The sequence below is a fragment of the Salminus brasiliensis genome, chromosome 1 (assembly GCF_030463535.1).
Source record: "Salminus brasiliensis chromosome 1, fSalBra1.hap2, whole genome shotgun sequence".
NCBI classification, from domain to species: Eukaryota; Metazoa; Chordata; class Actinopteri; order Characiformes; family Bryconidae; genus Salminus; species Salminus brasiliensis.
Window position 1 is genome coordinate 76,261,395 of NC_132878.1, and position 17,280 is coordinate 76,278,674.

General features: G+C 41.3%; 1 protein-coding gene across 1 annotated transcript in view; it reads right to left on the reverse strand.

Annotated features, from left to right (window-relative positions):
* map7d2b (MAP7 domain containing 2b) overlaps window positions 1-16,394 on the reverse strand; it is a 31,500-nt gene extending 15,106 nt beyond the window's left edge. Inside the window, exons 1-4 of the mRNA XM_072689356.1 lie at window positions 16,083-16,394; window positions 14,039-14,107; window positions 10,564-10,727; window positions 3,840-3,942 (exon numbers count right to left, since the gene is read on the reverse strand). Of these exons, the coding sequence (XP_072545457.1) occupies window positions 3,840-3,942; window positions 10,564-10,727; window positions 14,039-14,107; window positions 16,083-16,107 (361 nt within the window). The 5' untranslated portion in view covers window positions 16,108-16,394. The remainder of the gene's footprint in view (window positions 1-3,839; window positions 3,943-10,563; window positions 10,728-14,038; window positions 14,108-16,082) is intronic.
* Between the last annotated feature and the right edge of the window lie 886 nt (window positions 16,395-17,280).

Below are 17,280 nucleotides of genomic sequence, written 5' to 3' on the forward strand. Positions count from 1 at the left end.
TTAAAACCACTAAATGAGGTTTGTAACAGTGATTACGCAATATGGACAAAGGTATTGGGACACTCATTTATTGTTTCCTCTTAAAGTTTAGGTGTTAATAAAAGAGTTTATCCTGCTTTTGTTGGAGTAATCAAACTGTCCAGGGAAGGCACACATCACACATCACACCTATATGAGCTTTTATTATATCCCATTCTAAATCCATAGGTATTAATATAGAGTTGGTCCCCCTTTGCAGCTATAACAGCTTCCACTCTTCTGGAAAGGTTTTCCACAAGACTTTGGAGTATGCCTGTGGGAAGTTTCATACACTGATGTTGGACGAGAGGGTCTGGCTTGCAATCTTCGCTCTAGTTCATCCCAAAGGTGTTAGATGAGGTTGAGACTCTCCACTGGAAGGGGCCCAGGCCAGACCCTATAAAACAACCTCACGGCATTATCCCTCCTCCACCAAACTTTACAGTAGGAACTGCAGATAATTCACTGCTCCAGTGTCCAGTGGTGGTGTGCTTTTTAATAATACCACTGACAGTGGATTGTGGAATATCTAGAAGGGAAGAAATTTCACCAACTGACTTGTACCAGTACCAGTAACTGGTACCAGTACCAGTTGTACCAGTGGTATACCATTACAGCACTACTCTGGATTTCAGTGAACTCTTGTGAACCACCCATTCTTTCACTAATGTTTGTAAAGACAGACTGCATGGCTGGGTGCTTGATTTAGACCTGCTATTAAGAGGTGTGTCCCAAAACTTTTGCCTATATAATGAATCTGGATACAATGGTATCTGTCAGGTTCTTAAAGTTGATGTGCTGGCAGCATGAAAACCAGACAACTATAAGGATCTGCATGAATTTTACAATAGATATATACAATATTTTACATCAGAGCTCAAAACGGGTGTTTTTGGTATGCATTGTTATGCAAAATTAGGTCATTTCAAGGAAGGACAAACTGTAAACTGATGACAGGGTCAGGGTGCTCTCTTGTCTGGTCTAGTTTTAATGTTATAACTTGTGTTTACTACTATGGCTTGGCTTCTTATTTGGGTAGTAAGTGTAACACTAAGTTTGAATAAATACTAATAACAATAAAATAAATCAAAGTGGAGTCTAATATTATTTATAGTTATCATACAACACCTGTTTTGGTAAATCAGTGCTTAATGATGGTAAATCAAATGTGTGGGTGATGAACAAATTCATGGACTGGCTGTAGGCATCCAGGAGAAATCTGGAACCAAGTTTTATTCTTCAAACTAGCTTGATATCAGTGACTTCCTCCGCATTAGCAATTATTGTTATAGTTTTAAACAATTTATATTTGTGTATTTATTTATTGTCAGCCACAACAGAATTGACCATTCAAGCCACAAACTCCTCAAGACCTCTGAAAGCGATCTGTGGTATCTGACACCAAGATGTTAGCAGCAGATTCTTTAAGTCCTGTAAGTTGCGAGGTGGGGCTTAAATGGATTGCACCAATGAAAATTTGGTGCTCATGACCCCAGTTATCGGTTCATGGACGTTTAATTTTAGTAGGTACTGACCACTCCATACCAGAAAACCCCAACAAGACCTTCCTGATGTTTTGGAGATGATCCAGTTGTTCTGATCCAGTTGTCTAGACATCACCATTTGGATTTTGTCAAAGTAGCTGTGATTTTCATGCTTGCCCTTTTGCCCTGCTTTTAACACATCAACTTCAAGAACTATCTGTTCACTCAAAACACACATACACACACACACACATACAGTCATGCCTAATAATAATAATAATAATGATTATTATTATTATTAGCATCATAAATACAGTGAGGCCAAGCTCTAATCTAAAAACCTAATCTTAAGGAGCATATACACTACCACAGCTTAACACACACAAATGATTTGGTCAGTTACTTTGAAGGCACACTATCCATTGCATTCTGTTTCCAAAATTACACCCAGCTTGTCAGCAAAAGGAGAGCGAGCTTTTTGATGAAAAGCTACTGCAATAGAGCCAGAGCAAGTAAATGCATTTTATGCATCAGGCAAAGCTGGATGGAAATATGATCAGCTTTTGGAAAAGAAATAGCCCAAAGTGTAGCATGCCTGTTATGATGATGATCAGATCAGGTTTATTGGAAGGTTTTAAGCAGCTCCAGAAGCAACAAACTAAACCCAGACTGCTGTGCATCTCTTTTTACATTTTTAACTAATTGAATCATAAGCTGATGCGTCATCTACCAATGGCAGCTAATTAACTCTTATGCTGGATTCGGAACCAGGTTTTGGTAGGACCCTCCTACTGCCGGTCAGCATAAATAATTAATGTCATTATGAATGCACGACGGAGTTTGGGTGGTGCTCCTGCGGCTCTCTCTCTCCGTCTGTCCCTGTAAGGCTCGTGGTGGAAAAACACACGGGTCAATTTGTCTTAGTCTCCCATCTGATGGTGAGGAGACGCTATTACAAGCAAGTCCCTCGAAATAACAAATTCTATTAACTCAGTGCTTTGAGAATAGAGGCGATCTCAGGCCGCCACTTAGACGGTGACAGAGCAATGGGTGTTTACCTACGCAGTAAATAACGGAGTGACATCTGAGTTTATGGCATTTATTGTACAGCTAAAACAACCTGGACTGCCTTAAAGATGCCTAAGCTGATGAATAGTGAAGTGTGTGCTGCCCTGTGTGGCTAATATGTTGCTGTCAGCGGTAACCTTGAGCTGGGAGGGGGGGGGGGGGGTAGTTGTGGTTGTGATGGTGGTGGGGGCTGGGTATCCTGGGGCTGCTGCGCAGAGAACAGAAGCATAAGCAACAGACTGCCACCAGACTGACACCACCCTGCTTCTGTCAAAACCGGCGCTGTCCATGGTGCCTGCTGTAGCTAATACTGCCCTATGGTACTGCCTACAGCTTGGACTGTACATAACTATTGTCCCTAGCTAATAGTGTTTCATGGTAAATCTATAGTAGTATCTAACAGTATCCTGTAGTGTCGTAGCATGTAGCTATCATTGGAGTAGTAGCAACAAAATGGCTAACAGTATCCTAGTGTTGCACAATCCTGTCTGTAACTAATAGTGTCATATGGTACTGTCTGCAGCTAATACTGTTCTGTGGTACTATCTGTAGCTAACAGCATCCTATGGTGCTGTGTGTAGTGTCCTATGGTACCATCTGTAGCAACTGTGGCTAAAAGCCTCCTGTGTTGCTGTCTGCAGCTAACAGTGTCCTATGGTACTGTCTATAGTTAGTGCAGATGGTACCATATGTGACTAAAAATGTACTGTAGTACTGTTTGTGGTTATTAGTGTCTTATGGCATTGTCTGTAGCTAATAGTATATAATATAGTATTGTAAATGTCCAATTAACTGTCCAGTGATACTGTATGAAGTAAATACTGCCTTATGGTATTGTCTGCAGCACTGTCAAATAATATTGTCCACTGTGACACTCTCTGCAACTGCTGCTGTCGCACTGAAGTCTGCAGTAGTTTCTGTACCACCCACAACATTCAGCCCAGCCCTGCCTCTACCCACTCAGATAAAAAGACAGATAGATAGACACTTTTGTCACTCCCACAGGGGCCTGCAAGGTTATAGCAGCATAAAGAACTGCCCTACTCACATACATATATAAGGAAAAGATATAAAAGACATGCACACAAGAGGCTTGTCGCAACAACTACGGGTTTATCCATGTGAACAGTTTACATCTCTTAAACAAAAGTGCTTCCCCTGCAATGCAGCCTCCACACCCTTTCTCATCCTGTCTCTCATCCTCCCTCCCTCTCCTCCAGCTCTTAGAGCCCGTATCCGAACCCCCCACACCCCAGTGGATGGACTCACCTTCGCAGGCTCCGGGCGGGCCGCCCCAGGTCCAGCGCTTGGGCCTTTGCTCCGGCTGCAGGCCACGTTCCACCGAGCGCCGCATTAGGGCCTCCAGACGCTCCTGCTCGTTGCGTTCCAAAACAGGGAAGAAGAGATTCTCTCTCACTGAGCTGTCGCTACGGCGCCGGGAAGAGGACGGAGATGAGGCCGGATGCTCCATGCCAACCTCCTCTCCTCTCGGCTCACACGCACCGCACACACACCACGCACGCGCACACGCTGACAGCCTCACTGCCTGCTGACAAATAATAAGGGCCTTGCCCTCTGCTTTCTCTCTCCCTCTCTCTCTCTCTCTCTCTCTGCTTCTCACGCTTCTGTGCTCTCTCTCTCTCGCTCTCTCTCACTCTCGCTCTCTCACTCGCTCTCCCTCCCTCCTTCTTTCTTCCTCTCAGGTGACGGAGTGTGTCTAAGAGAGCAAACAGCCAGACAGAGATCAACAGCACATAAAACCCCGCCCTCCACCCTCCCCCAACAGACACACACATGCAGCGTAGCTATGGTAATGACACAGGTCGCATCAGTGTTATTAGGGAATCTCTGTATCTCTTGCCTTTCCCCTCTCTTTCCCTCTTGCTTTCCCCCTCCTTGTTAGCTCCTTGTGTCTCTCCTCTTTGAGTCAATACAGCTGTTGTTCCCTCTTCATTTGCTCAATAACTGCATTTCCTTTGTGGAAGTAGCTCTTAAGAGCAAGGTGTGTGCAGGTGGAAAAGATCCCAGCACCACAATGACACAGATGCATATACAGAAAGGCAGCTAAAGGCAGCAGTGAGAATGTTTTTGGCTATAAAACACTATGTTACCTTGGAAAATACAAATGAACATAAATACAGTAAAAAGCAATGTCTTGTTTTAGTAAGATTATTGATATTTTTGTTTTTCTGGAAATGGTTAAGCTAACACACTCACACACAATAAATAACATTGTATTGTTTATTTATTTACGTGTATATCTGGAACCAACCAAACTTTACAAGCAAAAATGCTCAGATTGCCAAAATAAATCATTAATAAATAAATAAATCATGTGCTTCGGTGCCTAAACGCTTGCACAGTACTGTGCATAAGTATTTGGACAGTGACATATTTTTTTTGTATCTGCGCCTCTGTACATAAATAAATGAAGGAATCAAAATGTGATTCAGCTTCAATTCAAGGCATTTAACAACAATATTGCTATAATCGTTTAGGAATTACAGCCATTTTTTACATTGTTCCTCACTGGGTCAAAAGTAATTGGACACTCGTCTAAAAAGCAGTTTTACAGCCAGCTTATAGCTACTGCAGGTCTGGAGTTCATTCCAAGTGCTGAATTTGCATTTGGTAGCTGTTTATAGGAGTCTCGACATGAACAGAACACTCTTGAGCAGGTAGACGCATCACTGTCAAAGTCTACAATCAAGAGATGCCTTAATGAGAGATGCAAACCTCTGGTTACCACTGATAACACGTGGTACACATGATGATCACGTACAAAAAGGTAAAATTAGACTGACAGGAAACATCTAAAAAAGCCTGATCACAAAAACATGATTCTTTGGACAGATGAAAATAAGACTGACTTGAGTATGAAGACAAAAAGAAAGGGTTCAGAATCAGAATCAGAATCAGAATCAGAATCTCTTTATTTCACCAAGTATGTTACCCATACAAGGAATTTGTCTCCTTGTCTCCTAAAATATTCATGATCTGAAGCAATATCACATCATCTGTCAAAATGGTGGCGGCACGGTTATGGCATGGGTATGTATAGCTGCCAATGAAACTTTGGCCTCTGGTGTGAGTGCTGATAGAAGTAGCAGAATGAATTGTAAAGCATATAGAGCCAAAGTATCTGCTCACATTCACTCAAATCCCACAAAACTGATAGGATGATGCTTCTCAGTGCAGATGGCAAAACAACCCAAGACAAGAGCTTCTTTAACCCAAGAAATGGAATGTTGTTAAAGGCAAAGTCAGGCATCTGAACTCATCCCAACTGAGCATTTTTTCACTTCAAGAATCAACAACTGAAGGCGACTACAGTAAAGGCCTGGCACAGCATCTCATGGGAGGAAACTCAGCATTTGGCAATGTCCAAGGGTTCCAGACTTCAGGATTTGTATCCAAATGTTAAGAATACTACTAATATGTAATTTTGTTGGTTTGTGCAAATACTTTTGGGCTTGAATTTGAGGAAATAGAGGGACTGTGTAAAAAATGTCAATAATACCTAAATGCTTAATGCAATATTTTTAATGCTTTGTTTTAAATCTGCATCAGGAAGTAAAGCAGAAAAATACTGCATATTTACAGAATAATACACTGAACATTGAACATCTGAACAGCATCTGAACATCAGATTTAGTTACTGATGCTTAGTGTCATATTCTGTAAATACTGTATTTTTGAATGCTAGTGTATTTATTTTAATAAAATATTTATATATTTGAAAGCTAGTGTGTCTGAAACACACAAAACATTTTGCAGTGAGCGTTTGTCAGAAAGTCAGATTCACACAATGATGTGTTGGCATGACCCTTGTCCTTATTTTTTCACAGAAATCTGCAGGGAGATTTTTCCACACCTCAAACAGCCTGAGTCATCCTGAACACACTCAATGATGCAGAGATCTGGAATGGTCAGTCCCTTGTTTTAAGTAAAGTTGCAGCTTGTGCTTTATTTGATATTTGATTATATCTATTTGCCTCTGTCTGTAATATAATAATATTATAATAATATTTTATGGCTTCATTTTGAATTTTGATTGTTTAAGGTGTGCTAACTTTTGCACAGTACTGTATTTATTGATTGATATTTGATTGATATTTGATATAAATTTCACTAGAACTAAAGCAAGGAGACAGTATAGAGAAGCATACACAGTTACAGGAATAGCCTGACTAAAAATGCTAATGTAGCTAACGGTGCAGCTAAGTCTTCTAAATCTCACTAATCTTACACACATATGTAGACAAAAGCAGTGCATACAGATTTATACTGATGCACCTGCAGAGGAAGCAAAATCAATTTTGAGGCCGCACACTGGCCAAGAACAGAGTCATCTAAGGTAAGGTTAGACTCTACCGACACAGCACTAAAACCCAAGCTGGACCAAGGACATTTCCCCACAGCCATCCAACAGCTTGAAATACTGCACCACTGGACGCACCACACTAAAAGCCTAGAATCCTAAAGTGTCGTCCTTTTGATAAAGACAGACAGACAGACAACAAACACACAGAGCAGAACAGCCCTCTCTACAGCAAAGCCTTTCCAATAAAGTGAAACACTATATCGCCCAACAAACCTCATATGCATTGCAACGTGAATGACGTTGAATTTGTCAGAGGTAATTATGATTTATACACACGTCTGCAAGCAACGTATATCGGAAATGGTGAGGTCATTCTGTCAAGCCAGGGAGTTGACTAATCATTAGCATGGGGGATGGTCATCTAATGGCATGTTTTCAATCAATAAACACAATGAAATCAACCCCACCCAATGAGAAACCCTCACCACTATGCATGCGTAAAAGACGCTTGAGAGAGACAATAACCAAAGGAGGTGGACTGAAACAGCCAAGACATGCCTGGTGTCCAAAGATTGTTACTGTAACACTGGGCCTACAAGGCTAATGTGGCTAACAGGTAATGGGAGCTAGTGCACACATGCATTTAAACAGCATCTCTGAATCATCACACACTTGCCTCAGATTTAAGTCATCTTGAATAGACTGAGTTCACTGTTAAAGAAAGGGAATACATTGATTGATTGATATACTGAATTTGTCTAGCAGAATACTAAATAGAAATATTTTAAAACACTCCTCAGAAATCAGACCTCTTTGAGAATGGTATGGTCGTGGTCTTAATATTCTAATGAACGTGCATGACTGACAGTCCTCCTCCCATCTCGGGTGAACAGTTCATTTGGTTACCATGGCAATGCACACAGCCTTGAGACAGAGAAGTTGGGTTTTTTAGCTACTGACTTTGAGTTGCGGTTGTGATTTTGCGGATCATTAGGGCTTACTAAGGTTTTTATATCTGTAACTAAGCTACCCGGCCATATAAAGTTAAGAGCTTGAGCCAGTAAATTGCGCAGTGAAGCAGATAGGCGAGACGCCGGTCGTAAAGGACGACACTCAAACACCGTCTGGTCCTGAGTATGTCTCATGGATATTTGAGTATACTCAACTTTGACGCTTTTATCCATACTCAAGAACTAGCTCGTTTTTAGTCATTTATATAGTTATAAGTAATATGTAATTGGGAAATTGGCTTCACTGTTCTTCACAATGTACATGGCCTGTGGTCCCGTCACGATAATGGGTTTTTTACGCTGCTCAACACGCAATTTGACAGAGAGACATGTCATGACACTTAAATGACTAAGAGTTGTAATTCTGAACAAAAAAGACCAGCATAGCAACAGCAAAGCTGACAGAATGGTTGGAACCCATCAAGTAGATATTTTGCCAAACATCAAATGGACTAGTTTGTTTAATGGCCTGTGAGCTTTTGACAGAATTATCACACTAAATAATAAAGGTAAAGGTAAAGGTAAAGGTGCACGTATTAATACTATCACAAGCTAGATTCAGTTATGAAGTACAACATTACAGAGTAAGAGTTACAGAGGGTTACTTTATATTTCCTGTTCTCTTTAACAGTAATAAGAAGAACTGCCATATCATTATCAACAGGGTTTGTTTGTAAAATTACTGAACCCATTATAATGGTGACTAAATTCAGCACAGACATTACAAAACACTGTTTACATTCAGTGGTTCTGATGTTAGTGTGGTTAGATACTACAGTATCGCTCTTCTTCTGGACAGGTTTAACCTGTCACTGAGCCCACTACTTGTCACTGAGTCCACTACTTTACCTGCCACTGGACCTGTCACTGAGCCCACTACTTGTCACTGAGTCCACTACTTTACCTGTCACCATGTCGTTCCCTGAACCCACTACTTCACCTGCCACTGAACCTGTCACTGAGTCCAGTACTTCACCTGCCACTGGACCTGTCACTGAGCCCACTACTTCACCTGCCACTGAACCTGCCACATCTGCTGCCATGACTATGACAATACCTAAAGCAAATCCTTCAACTCCAGTCCTGAAGGTCCAGTGTCCACCACAACTTTGTGATTCCCCTGCAATTAACAATTGAGTGCTGAGGGTATCAGATGAGAAATTACCAAGCTGTGCTGGACAATGGACCTCCAGAACCCTGAGCAGCCAGTCAACCCACCACGCCATAGAATTGGCTGATTCATGTTTATAGAAGGGTTTCATTTCCCCCATAGATTGTTGAACACATACAATAACAGACAATTCACAGTTACGATTACAGACAGTATGAGTACATAATTACATGGTCAACCAAATCTGGTTTTAGTGGGGACCAAAACCCATGGGCTTTCAGGCATTTCTATATCTGATTTTAGTGTGGTTAGATACTATAGTATCGCTCTTCTTCTGGACAGGTTTTGCCCTCTACAGGTGAGCAGAGCTTATGTGCCAGAGTCCTTCTTTTTAATTTGCATGATCCCAGCAATCTATGCCAGACTGAAAATCTACACAATAATCATTACAAGTGGTGCGTATAGTATAAATTTAGTTCATTTTAAATGTTGTATTTAACTGTAGACTTATAATACAATAAAGGCAAAACTAATAAGAGAATAAAATAATGATCATTTGCCTATTACCAGAATTAATTTAAGTATTATAATAGCAGTTTTCAGCCCAAGGCTAGTGTCTCGGCCCAAAACATAAACGACAAGCAAACTTCAAAAAAACAAACAAACATAAAACATAATTTTGTTTCAGAAATCCGTTTCTGCTTTCTGCTTTCTGCTTTCTGCGTTCTCAGGTAAAAGATTTCATTTACAAACAATACAAATATCCAAACCTTTGTGCATGTGCATGAACTAATCAACAACTTCTGGGCTTAATAGCTTTCCAAACCTGGAGTTGTATAATGTACACACTATTGTATTAAGCTATGTACAGTGTATAGGTACTATATGTACAGTTTGTAAAAAAGTAAGCAGCTTAATAGATTGCAGTGCCAGACACCACATAAAGAAGTCTATGTAAGATTACTTTATAACTCTTAATTACTGAGTTTAAAATATAATAAAAATATAATATTAAAATGAATAGCGATTTTAACGTGTGATGCTAAGTGCTATAGTTAGCTACATTAGCCTCAAACCAATAAAAAATAGTTGCATGGCTTACATTTCCATTCAGTCAAAATAAATAAAGTCAGCATAAACAAGCATACAATTAAATTATTGATGGAAAAAAAAGAATTGGGACGAAATTTTCTTTGAACCAAAATAAACAGTTCAAAATTAGTTATGGAGTAATTACTTTCAGAAATTCTTGTAAATTTTGCATAAATCAGTTAATTTAAGACAACAAACCCAATCCTTCATTTGGTGTTTACATATTTTCAGTTTGTACAGTTTGTACCTGATGCTTAATTTTGGAGTGTGGCTCAGGTTCTAAACTAAAGCAAACCTCAGACACCAAACATATATTGTCTAATTGACCTCACTGTGAATCAGCAGAAACTTTTACTCAAAAGACATGAGAACAGATAACTAGATGGATATGAACACATAATTACGTGGCCGTGAACAGGACGCTGAGTACATAAACTTTGGGATTTGTCCACTGACCTTCTCCTCCTCCCCACGCTGCCTCCTCTTCTCCTGAGCAGCTGCTCGCCGGAGCTCCTCGCGCTGTCGCTGCACCTCAAGGCGCCTTCCTCGCTCCTCCATCGAGCGTTCATACTGTTGACGTGCACGGAGGTCCTTCTCCCATAGCTCTTGTCCTCGAACTGCTGTGCAGAGAGTCGAGGGTGAACATGGGTAACGTAATGACTGAATGCACATAGGAGACTGTGGAAATATGCTGTTGAAACCCAATACTATACACTACTCATCTAGTTCTCTGGCTCTGTCACTAAACCCAGTATCTTCACCTGCCACTGGACCTGCTACTAAACCCTCTACTTAACACTATGCATGTAATTCTCTGTCATTGAACCGCTACTTCACCTGCTACTGGAACTGCTAATTAACCCACTACTTTAACTGCCACTGGACCTGTCACTGAACCCACTACTTCACCTGCCACTGAACCAATCCCTGAGCCCACTACTTCACCTGCCACTGGACCTGCTACTAAACCCTCTACTTAAAACTATGCATGTAATTCTCTGTCAATGAAACGCTACTTCACCTGCTACTGGAACTGCTAATTAACCCACTACTTTAACTGCCACTGGACCTGTCACTGAACCCACTACTTCACCTGCCACTGAACCAATCCCTGAGCCCACTACTTCACCTGCCACTGGACCTGCTACTAAACCCTCTACTTAAAACTATGCATGTAATTCTCTGTCAATGAAACGCTACTTCACCTGCTACTGGAACTGCTAATTAACCCACTACTTTAACTGCCACTGGACCTGTCACTGAACCCACTACTTCACCTGCCACTGGAACTGCTAATTAACCCACTACTTTAACTGCCACTGGACCTGTCACTGAACCCACTACTTCACCTGCCACTGAACCAATCCCTGAGCCCACTACTTCACCTGCCACTGGACCTGCTACTAAACCCTCTACTTAAAACTATGCATGTAATTCTCTGTCAATGAAACGCTACTTCACCTGCTACTGGAACTGCTAATTAACCCACTACTTTAACTGCCACTGGACCTGTCACTGAACCCACTACTTCACCTGCCACTGAACCAATCCCTGAGGCCACTACTTCACCTGCCACTGGACCTGCTACTAAACCCTCTACTTAAAACTATGCATGTAATTCTCTGGCTCTGTCATCGAACCACTACTCCACCTGCTACTGGAACTGCTAATGAACCCACTACTTTAACTGCCTCTGGACCTGTCACTGAATCCACTACTTCACCTGCCACTTAACCAATCACTGAGCCCACTATTCACCTGCCACTGGACCTGTCACTGAGCCCACTACTTGTCACTGAGTCCACTACTTTACCTGTCACTGGACTGGTCCCTGAGCCCACTACTTCACCTGGCACTAAACCTGTCACTGAGTCCACTACTTCACCTGCCACTGGACCTGTCACTGAGCCCACTACTTGTCACTGAGTCCACTACTTTACCTGTCACCATGCCGTTCCCTGAACCCACTACTTCACCTGCCACTGAACCTGTCACTGAGTCCAGTACTTCACCTGCCACTGGACCTGTCACTGAGCCCACTACTTCACCTGCCACTGAACCTGCCACATCTGCTGCCATGACTATGACAATACCTAAAGCAACTCCTTCAACTCCAGTCCTGAAGGGCCAGTGTCCACCACAACTTTGTGATTCCCCTGCAATTAACAATTGAGTGCTGAGGGTATCAGATGAGAAATTACCAAGCTGTGCTGGACAATGGACCTCCAGAACCCTGAGCAGCCAGTCAACCCACCACGCCATAGAATTGGCTGATTCATGTTTATAGAAGGGTTTCATTTCCCCCATAGAATGTTGAACACATACAATAACAGACAATTCACAGTTACGATTACAGACAGTATGAGTACATAATTACATGGTCAACCAAATCGGGTTTTAGTGGGGACCAATTAAGGACATTTATAGAGGACGGACCAAAACCCATGGGCTTTCAGGCATTTCTATATCTTTGCCCAGATGGTACAAGTATGTGAAGTATGGTTTAAGGGGATGTTCAGGATTGCATGCTATGAGTTTAGCTTTGTGGGTGAGGTTTATGGTGTGGAAATGGAGTGCACTGGGTGTGGAAAGGCTTAAAAGCTTAGTGGTAATGTCTGCCATCTTAAGAAGTTCATTCTTGTTCATAATTGCCGACATAGAGCCGTATAAGAAGTTCAGTTATGCTGTGGTAGAGGTTTTGTTTTCTACTGAGCCAGCTGGAAAAGTGAGGTAGAATTTTATTCCATTCAGGGTTCAGAACTAGTTTTCAGTATTAATGTTGTTCTTCCTAGATCATCCTTCAGTTTTAACAAGGTGCCCAGTCCTCGCTAAGGGACAGCTTTCCTAGAACATGATGCTGCCACCCCCGTACTTCACTATTAGGATGGTGTTTGTTGTAGGACGGTGGTGTTAGGTTTGTGCCAAACAGCTTACTTTGTATCTCATGTATGGATTTTTTTTTTCTTCAGTATTGGCTTCTTTATAGCCACCCACCCATTCAGGCCAGTTTTATGTAGAGCTTCTGATTTCACTGACTGGTGATCATTGTCTAGGCAGTGCCTGGGAGATATGATGCAGTGTTTCCTCTCAAATGATCCAGCAGTTCCCACCAGGAACACTTGAATATGATGTTGTAGCCTTTTTTCATCATCAAATTCAACATCTGATAATGTATAATCAATAGTACTTGAATCAAGGGGGTCTTTTATCCAGAAAAGGTTAACTTTTTTAATGAGGCACAGGTAGAGGCCAATTGTGAGCCAGGTGTGTGCTCAGTTGGACTATGTCTTCATTATGTCGTTCATTTGGTAAACGTAGAGCTTCCACAGCACAAAGGTTGAATGCATTTGGACTGTAAAATGCTAGCAAAGGCCAAATACATACTATTGTGCATTGAGTAACTACATGCGAATGCTATGCAAATAGTTCAAGTTTCAAGTTTGTGTCAGGACATTTATGCATTGAAATGCTTGTGGTGAGGCTCAGGTTGATACTCTACAGGAGGACAAAACTATATACATACTCAACATATTAAAATAAAGTTATATAAAAATTATATTAAATAAATACAAAATACACACAAAATATACACAAAATACAGAATATACAAAGACAGGAGGGATCTGTAGAAATTCTTTAATATGTACGTTTATGAGACAGGTATAGTATAAATATGTATGTTTATGTCTATTCCTGTTGTATAAAGTGACTTAGTGATGTTGTCCATAGCAGTGATATATACAGTATTAATAATAAAGTGTCTGATAGTTTGTAGTCTGATAGATTTCTGGTGGGCATATGGTTTATACCTGTGTGTCATGTAGACAGCTTAGTGACAGGCAATTAGTCTGCGCACCAGTCTGATAAATCCAGACGTTTCATTGCAGTTCTGAAGTGCTTAAAATGCAAAATGCTCAGAGCATCAACTTACCATGGACCTTTTCTTTCTCTTCTTTTCTTTCTTTGACTAATTTCACTCGCTCTTTCTTTGAAGCACCATCTTGACAGGAGACAGGAGAGAAATGTGTTAAAATACATAGATATGAACAGAAGCACTGGACACTTCCTCGTTCGAGAAGCCTCTTGGCTGCAGTAAACGCGTAAATGTATGCAAAAGAATGCAAGGTCAGATATACCCAGGAGAACGCAAAAATGCTAGAATGTGCATTTTTATGACTAAATCCTTGAGTTGGGCCTGGCTGTCATGTCTCCACTAAATCTATATCTGCAAGGGCTGACAGAAGGTAAATAAGGGCAGAAGAAACTCACACATGGAATGAGTTCACACCTACTCTGTATGTCCAAAAGTATTCGGATATCTGTTCTCATTAGTAAACTCAACTACTAAAAGGCATTTCATTGTGCACATACAGCTTGCATATTCTCCATATAAAAGCACTGTCAACAGAATGATATAATAAGATAAGATAAGATAAGATAAGATAAGATAATCCTTTATTAGTCCCACAGTGGGGAAATTCTCAGTGTCACAGCAGAAAGGGATAGCAAGACACTCAGTTACAAAAACATAGATAAATTACCAATATATACACAATATAAATAATAAAAGTAAAAAAGCAATAATATTATTTACAGGTTATTTACAGGTAATTGCAAATGACCCCTAATTGCACATTGCACATTGTCCCAGTGTCCAATGCCAAACATCCACTAGAACAGGGGTGGTCTGGGTTTGCTGATTTCCCTGCTTTAACAGACCTATTAAACCTGTAAATCCGCGAGTTGAATCAGTGTGTTTGAACAGGAAAAGCCCAAAACTGTGCAGGAATCCAGCCCTCCAGGACCGGAACTGCCCACCCTTGCACTAAAAGGTTATAAAACAAGTGGAACTGCATTCTATGGTGTGATGTAGCTTCATACAATACCATTGGAAAACGACTGGAGTGGCAAAACTCCAATGAGCCAACATTAATATCTGACCTCATTAACGCTGTATGTAATCATATCCTCACTGCGATGTTCCAGCATGTATTGTAAAGCCTTCCCAGAAGGGAAGATACTGTTACTGCAGTAAATGGTCGCAAAACCATATCAACACCCTTGATTTCAGAAGAAACGTAGGATGAAAACGTGTCTCTATAGAAGAGCCCTGTGATGGACATATAGTGTATTCTTCAAGATGGTTTGGTAATTTAATGCACTCATAAATGAATAACAATGATTTTTGTGGTTATGCAGTTTAAAGCCAGGCTACAATGACAGCAATTGTGAGTCTATTAACTATAAAGCCCTCAGCTTGCTGCCTTCTTGTCACACCTTCTACTACACACCATTTTCCTGTTTTAGTGCATTGAGCTTAGAATGGACATATTTCATTTTTTTCTTCTTCTGAAGCTCTTTATAGTGAAGCCTTTCATTGAGATACTGAAATTAGCATCTTGCTTTTTTCTCATTTCTCCCTCCAAATATCATTTTAAATTTAAGATAATATATAATTATTTGCCATTTGTGAATAGAAAACCGATCTGCAGTAGGAATTTAGGTGTGAGCTGAACCCATTTTTTTAGAAATGCATTAAAGCTTAAGACCACAGTATCACAGATCAAGAAAGGATATTGTAAGGATAATAAAAAAGACCAATTTTCCTGGCTTCCCTTGCAGTGCTGCTGCTTTTTCACAGCTTCGTGCAATTTATCATTGCATCAATTGTGTTATTCCACACAGTAGCAGCCTGGCTTCTGCATTACTGTACTATTGCAATTTTCCGTTCCACCTTAAATGGTTGAGCCGTTACAGTTCGGCGCCTATACACTGGCTAGTGGCCACAACGTAAATGCTGCACCATTTAAGGTGGAAATTTTAAAATAGGAACTTCAGCTTTGCTACAGCACCACACCCCCCTCCCTCCACCCCCACCCCACACACATACGCACACACGGAGTATACAGTCCAATTCAGCAAGCAGATTCACGCTGACACACACTCTAAGATAAAGCAATGCGCGAGACTCTTACTTGGGTTCTCCACGGCTGTGGCCATGTCCACTTCTACCTCCGTGCGTTTAAGGATGCGTCCGAAAGGATGTGGGGAATTACTGCCCTGAAAGCATCGCGACCCCTCACGAGCGTGCAGAGAACGACACCAGTCTAAAGAAAATGCCAATAACACGAAAATCAAAACGGCAAATATGAACTCCTCTCAGAATCGATGTGTCGATGAGCGGTGCGCGCGCACATCAATTTGCAAAGCGCTCGAGCTCGGGCTGCTGCTGGCAATAAATCACAGCACGTGCCCCCTCCCCATCCTCCTATTAGATTGAATGTAGAGCGAGCAGCGCGTCCATGAGCACGAGCGCTGCATTACATTACGTCACGCTGTACACAGGGCTATATATGGTAACCATGGCAGCTGATTCTCTCTGCTGTTCCCTGGAGACACGAGCTTTTCCCACGTTCAATCTAATAACACTGACACACAACAAAGCGAGCAGTCAAGCTCTTACTTACCTGTCCTTATTTATTTACAGAACTCTGAGGGGTTAGTGGGTCAGGCGGGTGTTTCACAGACGATCAGCACTGTCAATAGAATGGGATGATCTGGAAGAGTCACACAGGTCACCATGCTCAAGGACAAGCGTCTGATAGAAGAGCACAAAGCCTCCAGTCTCCGGAGTGGTGGAGCTCCATTCAGTACCTTAGGGAAGAGTTGAAGTGGTGCTTGTGATCCAGCATCAGCCAGCATCAGTACCTGACCTCACTAATGCTTGTTGTGGCTCAAAGCACTAACATCCTCACAGCAATCTTCCAGCATCTTCCATTAAGCCTGAAGAGTAGAGGCTCTCACTGCAGCATGAAAAAGGCTCTATTAACAATAGCTGTAATATAGAGAAGGTGTACCAAGAATGTAGCGTCTTGATGCCATTGATGCCTGAGGAGCAGTTCACCTCTATAACGAACACCTTCCATCACTTACTACAGTCCATGCCACGACGTCTCACTAGTGTCATCCGATGGTCATCCATAGTTATTCCCACTGCTATTAGGTAGGCGGTCATTAGATTCTGATATGACTGTGAATATCATAGACACAAATACTGAAATATCCATTTTTTCCCATTACTGAGACCTATTTGGACAGGATTACATTTACATGGGGTCCTGCAGTAATTCTCCTTTTTTTACAGGTGCTTCTCTGTGATTTTATTTCTCTTTT